General features: G+C 34.4%; 1 protein-coding gene across 1 annotated transcript; it reads left to right on the top strand.

Moving 5' to 3' along the window:
* The first annotated feature begins 5,613 nt into the window (after positions 1-5,613).
* Positions 5,614-6,528, top strand: LOC143659034 (olfactory receptor 4C11-like). The gene has a single exon (XM_077131541.1). It carries the CDS (start codon positions 5,614-5,616, stop codon positions 6,526-6,528), a length of 915 nt encoding a protein of 304 aa, XP_076987656.1.
* The last annotated feature ends 265 nt before the right edge of the window (positions 6,529-6,793 follow it).

Below are 6,793 nucleotides of genomic sequence, written 5' to 3' on the forward strand. Positions count from 1 at the left end.
GTGATGTATTCCCTGTCTCTTGGCCTCAATTCCACATATTTAAGGATAAGGAATAAGAACATAAATATTTTCTCATAACTTTTTCTGAGTTGGGTAATCTATTTAATGTATGTTATCATTTTTAGTCTTTATAGTGAATTTTAGAGCTAAATGCTCTTATTCACATTTAATTGATGGGGAAATTGAGGCTCAGAAACTTTATCATGTACCTTCCTCAATATTCTTCCAGTTCTTTTTTAACAAAAAAGGTAAGGTGTTGGGGCATGATTTTCTCCAAGGAGATTCTCTGGGACATTTGTGACTGTTGGTTACCACTAGGCCTGGCAGTATCCCATATAATATGTCATTATCCCATCTGCATTTCTGTGTCCCACCTATTTTCCCCAATACCACCTGAAACAAACAGGTAATTTGTAGGTCAGAGTTCTAGGTAGTGATTTGGTCTCACAGGCTGGAAAATAATTTTGAAATTTAATCTGTTGTACATTTAACACCGGGCAGCCGAATTAAAAGCAAAAATCAAACTTTATTCCCTAATGTTAGAAGGAAAAATCTTTAAAACTTAAAAGGTAAAACAAAAGACAAGTATTTAATAATTCCTTTACCTTTTACTTTTCTCACCTCTTTCCTTTCTACACTGAAGAAAAAACATAGATGAAATTAGAAATGAAAGAATATCATATCAATGATGTTAAATAAAATAATGTATTTTTAATACTTATATTTTACAAAAGAGGAAATTGCAAAACAAAGTGATTAAGAAACTGACAAGTTCACACAAGTTTGTGGGGGAGCCATTAGTGAAGTCCATGTATATTTCCTCTATATGCACCTTCAACTGGTTTCAAAGTATTTTATGCCTCTGGAAGAGATATGCTTAGGCAGATCATATGAGGAATGAGGTTTCCTGACCTACAATTGAGAGTGATTTGCAGTTTAACTAATGGCCACATGCTTTGCTTTGGCACTCAGATGGTCTGAGTCACTCATTGGACAAAACTTGGGGGCTGCCTAGGGAGTAACAATTTCCTTGCGGCTGATGAAACTGAAAGCTTAATTTAGGCATGGTAAGCTTTTGTGGGAATTACTATAGATATTCAATACTTTAAAAGCCAAAATATTTTCCTCATGCTTTTCTAAAGTGAACTTGTAAGAACAGAGCTGGCTTCAGAGGCATTTATCTCTCATAGCAGAGGAATAATTTCTTCTATAAGGAAGTTTTCAGAAACCGTATTGAGAAACGTGTTGAGAAACGTTTCCTAATTTTCACTGCCCCCAAACTACCCCTACCCCTGCCCTCATGCCTTAGACCCTGCTATTTGTCTAAGCAAGTGTTTCTGAGGAGGAATCATGTGAAGTTGGGCCACCAGATTCTATCTCTCTCTAGACTCTCCACTCACCGTAACCTCCCATGACAGAAAGTGTCACTAAATTGTAAAGAACTATAGTTGGCACATTTCATACAGACTTCATGATTACTACTAATTAAATTAAAGTTGAAGAGATGAAAAATGTACCAATTGGAATTCATCTATCTGTTCTTAAGGTAAGTTTTTCAATGTCTGAAATATTTTCATGTTGCTTCCTTAAAACTGATTTGTTGGGCTCTACAATGAATCTGTCTCTTGAAAAAAAAAACGGAGGTCCTGGAAAATATTTCCAAGATGGAAGGGTACAGTCTTCCCAAACCTTTCCTGGCCTCAGAGCAAAACTCTCACAAGGACTTGCTGCTCACAGAAGGACAGAGTGAACACAACATGGTGCTTTGGCCAGCCTGACGGAGTTTCTGTTCTTGGTGCTCCCTACACATAAAGAGTTTAAGGTTAGTGGTGATGTTTTGGGAACAGTGTATAAGATGGTGCTGCACATCTATACCCTTTTTCTGGGTTTTTAAAACCCATGGGTGACCCCAGCTCATGTTCCACAACTGCACACTCCCTCTGATGCACAGGGTCAGGGGAAAGGAGCTGTGATATAAGTTTTGTCCAAGAACCCTGACTAACACTCTTTTCTCACCTACCCTCTGCTTCATGATTACTCTACTGTCGCCTTCCTTCACTTCATTCATTCTCTGCCTTTTCTTCCTTTTTTTATTATTCATTATGCACCTAGTTTTCTTCTTTGTTAAAGGTCCAAAAGTGAAATTTACAAAACTTGGTTTTGGTACTGGGGCAGGAACTTGAGGTGTCAACTGGCATCCTCCTCTACTTCACAAATTTTCTAATTTTTGGATGCAATTCACGTGGATGATGGGGATTGGATGTTTATATGACATATGGTGTGAATGCTGGAGAAAGGGATTATCTAGTAACTGTCCTAATTGCAGCCCAAGATTACTCAGCACAACACTCTTTATCAAAGGTCAAACATGGATATAAGAGAACAAGACAAATGATTACACTACTTGGCAAGAAAATGTAGAGGTCAAATAAATAACAAAAAAGAAAATCCATATCAACTATTAGTAATAGTACATGAATAATGTATGTTATGTTTGTCTTGTTCAATTGAGTACAGATTTAACGGCATTCACAGATATATAGGTGCATAGGGGATAAAGGTAGATGTTAATTTGCTGCGTGAAAAAGGCAAGCCATGGGCATAAGTATAGATTTTTGTAACCAGGTTCATTGGAACTGGTTAAAATTCAAACAGCTGAAAGGAAAAATTAAGGATGTTAAAGAAGAGAAAATATTATTCTCCATTCCGTGTATACAAAGATGTATATACAGAGATGTAGAAGAGTCCAAGAATATTAAGAAATAATGGCTGAATTAAATGTTAAAACTTTGAGGTGGTATTGGTCTGAGAAATCATATGCAGTGTTAAAGTGTTGATATCTTATCTTTATGTCCTCAGTATTTTTCTTTGCTTATTTAAAACAAAATAGATTTGATGACCTTCCCTTCATGGCTATCTATTATTTGCCCATAAACTTATCTCCATCACTTTTTGATTTAATAAATTTATAGTTTTCAAAAAGAAGGAACCCTTCTCTTCCTCTCTATGTGTAGTAGAAGTTATGCATGCTTTCCCCTTACAGTATTTTACTCATTTCTCACCTAACTGCTCCTCTACTCATAGCCAAGGGTGCTGCCTTTTTGTCTTTAGACTTTCTTAGGAATTGACTGTATTGAAATTGTCATAATTAATTCATTTTCTACTTTTTACTCTTCAGAGAAAATTTGAGCTGTCAGAGATTCTAGTAATAATGTAACTACTCTTATCACATTGAGTTAACATTATTGTAGCTAGACTTATACAATCTTACAGTTTTATTGTGATTATGTAGCTTTATTAGAGTAAATGGATAATTGAAGTTACTATTTATGAAATATTCTCAAAGGAGAAACCCAGCACAAGTACAAGGAACTTGAATACTCAAGTTCCATCAAATAATAATGAAAACTTCAGTTTTGCACATTTAAAACCAAAATTCTACTTTCTCATTTTTTAAACTTCAATGACCAATCAATTTATACTGTATATATTGCTCAACTTTTGGAAGAATAATTCATTTTGTACTATGATGTACACTTGTATGTACTTCCTATGTAATTAATGATTTATCTTGAAACATGTTATACCTCCAGTTCAATTGTAAGAGGCTGAGGACTTCTTTCCACTACAGCCACAGCGGGTCTGAGCAGGTTCTTAGTAATACATGACAACTTAGTTGATGGTGTTGTTGATTCATTGATGGATTTGTGATCAGTCAGAAAAAAAGGTAGAGTGTCACAAACTGATGCTACAATAAATTCCAGACAATATGAGATCAATATTAAAAAGCATAAGATGAAACAAAGTTGTTGAATTTGAGGCAATGATCCAAAATATAAAAGGGAAATTTTCTGATAGATTTGACTCTATAAAACTAAAAATAAAACAGAGGAAAGCTCAAAATTAAAGGTATAAAAAAACTGACTTGTAAATGTTAAACTTAATTAAGACAAATAAGATATGTGTAGTAAAAATCCATAAAAGAAATGTATATCATGATTTCACTTTCCTACCAAGGAACAGAAGATAGTATTCCAGTTTGTTTTTTAAAGAAAATTATACCATGCTCCTGTATTAGTAGAAATAACATTTACATATAGAAAAAGATATTTAAACAAAATATATAAATATACAAGCCTGAAAAATCTGAAATATTATGTAAGGAATTAACAGTTACCTCTGGAGAGTGATACTGGGAAATAATAAACTTTGGGGGGGCAATTTTATGTTTCACCTTCAAACCTACTGTAAAGCTTGGATATTTTATTATGGATGTATATTTATTCTATAGTTAAAATAATTGTAATAATTCTGCTAAAACCAAATCAGAAGGCTATTTGATAAGTTGCTAATAATTATGTTAATATTCAGCTCTTTTGCTTCAGTAATTCCATTGATATGTATTTTGATGTATTATAAAAAATACCAAAAAAATCTACAAATGTGAAGAGCCATTCAAATATTTTTATGAGTGAAAATTCGAAAAACACTTAAATTAATAAAAAAATTTACAAATGGCAAAATTTGATATTAATAGATATTTAAATGTGAATTTATGATTGTTACACTGCATAATTTCCTAAGGTTCCCCTATAGTTACAGTGAAACAGATTTTTAATGATCTGAAATGAGAATGTATCATAATTTTAAAGGATATTTGTATTTCTAGAGATAGGAATATATATGAAGAAGGATACAAAAGAACAATGGAGAAATATTTATCTGGGGAAATTCTGAAATACTTTTAAAGTTATGTTTCAAGAAAAACAAAAACTGGAAGTAAACAAAACATCTGAAAGATGATAGTAAGAGAAGCATATGTTAGTGAAGACATTATTCAGGCTATATAAACATATCTAGTTGGAGCCCGAGGATGTGAAATATGTTATCATGCATCTAGCCTGAGTAATGGATGTATACATGGTACATGGTAATTCCAGGGTCAGTGGTTTAGTCAAGTATCTCATATGTCCTGAATGGCAATGAAGGTAAAATGGTAGCCATTTTACCTTGGAAAAATAATAACCTCTTAAAGTATAACCCAACGAAGACACTGAAGAGGTCAAGAATAATGGATGCAAATAGGTGCCCAAATCAATAAATATTTTTCTCAATAGAGAATCTCCAAATTTAATATCTTTGAATTATGCAAGAATATTGTTTTACAATTATTGAGACCAACATCTGTGTACATATATTACATATACAGATGCATAAAAGCCATAAAGTTTCTATAAGAATCTATTTCACACATGAATTAAACATTTTAAAACTTTAAAATGACTTGCATAAGATTATACAGCAAAGTCAGCAATTCTCATACCTTGATAGAGTATACAATCACCTGCTTTTTAAAATTTTTCCCCGCAACAACCTTCATTCTGCACAAGAAGTCTCCATAGCTAAAGATTGGTAATCTGCATTTAAAAATGTCCCATGTGATTATAATGCACAAAAATCTTTTGGAACCACTGAGTTTTGCACTCAATAATTAGAAATATAGAGCTGTAATTCAGAGTCCAAGACCATTGCCCTTGACAAATCAACACTTTCTCAGATTTCTTTGCAGATAAACCGTTTAACAGCTGTGTCATTTCCACATCTACTGTAACCATGGACCTGAATAGCAGTGTTAACGAGTTCATTCTGTTTGGGCTAACCCAAGATGTTCTAATGGAGAAAATAGTGTTTGTGGTCTTCCTGTTTTTCTACCTTGCAACTGTGTTGGCAAATTTACTTATTGTGATGACCATCAGAAATAGTCATCTGTTGGAGTGCCCCATGTATTTCTTCCTTTTCTACTTATCTTTTGCTGATACCTGTTTCTCAACAACCACAGCACCCAGATTGATTATAGATTCTATATCTAAGAAGAAAGTCATCTCCTACGCTGAGTGCATGATCCAGGTCTTTGCATTTCACGTCTTCGGGTGCATGGAGATTTTGGTGCTGGTCCTCATGTCCTTTGACCGCTATGTGGCTATTTGTAAGCCACTGCGATACACAACCATCATGAACAGACGTGTCTGTGGTGTGTTGGTGAACCTGGCCTGGGGGGTATCTTGTGTCCATTCTTTAGCACAGATTATTTTAGCTGTGAAATTACCTTACTGTGGCCCTAATGTTATCGATGAATTCTTCTGTGATATGCAACCTCTGTTGAAACTTGCCTGCACAGATACTTATGTCGCAAATTTACTCGTAGTCTTTAATAGTGGGACCGTATGCACGGTGGGTTTTATACTTCTTATCATCTCCTATGTTTTCATATTACATTCTCTGAGTAACCAGAGTGCAGAAGGAAGAAAAAAAGCCCTTTCCACCTGCACCTCCCACATAATTGTGGTCAATCTTTTCTTTGTTCCATGTATATTCACATATGCTCGCCCTCTAGTCACATTTCCAGTGGATAAGATGATAGCTGTGTTTTACACCATCGGTACACCTGTGCTCAACCCTCTTATTTACACCTTAAGGAATGCAGAAGTTAAGAATACTATGAGAAAATTGTGGTGTAACAAATTGTGATGTTAGAAGTTGAAGACTCCACTTGCCAACTCTATAACTGTTGATGGATACAACAGAGAACATGTTCACATTCTGATGTAGGAAATATAATCCTCTTTCAGGAAGACTTTTGGGGAAATAGGTAAAACCTTATAGACATATTTTCTATTGAGCTGGTGTCACACAGCATGAAAAAAATCAAATGCAGGAAGACTTGTGGGAGCCAATGCCCAAAACTCAATTCTATTCTCTGCATAGCATCTTGTGAAGAGATCCTCCTGTCTCT

This window comes from Tamandua tetradactyla, chromosome 2 (assembly GCF_023851605.1).
Source record: "Tamandua tetradactyla isolate mTamTet1 chromosome 2, mTamTet1.pri, whole genome shotgun sequence".
Taxonomy (NCBI): Eukaryota; Metazoa; Chordata; class Mammalia; order Pilosa; family Myrmecophagidae; genus Tamandua; species Tamandua tetradactyla.

Coding starts and splice junctions, on each gene's coding strand:
- LOC143659034 (XM_077131541.1), top strand. CDS start 5,614: ATGGACCTGAATAGCAGTGTTAACGAGTTCATTCTGTTTGGGCTAACC.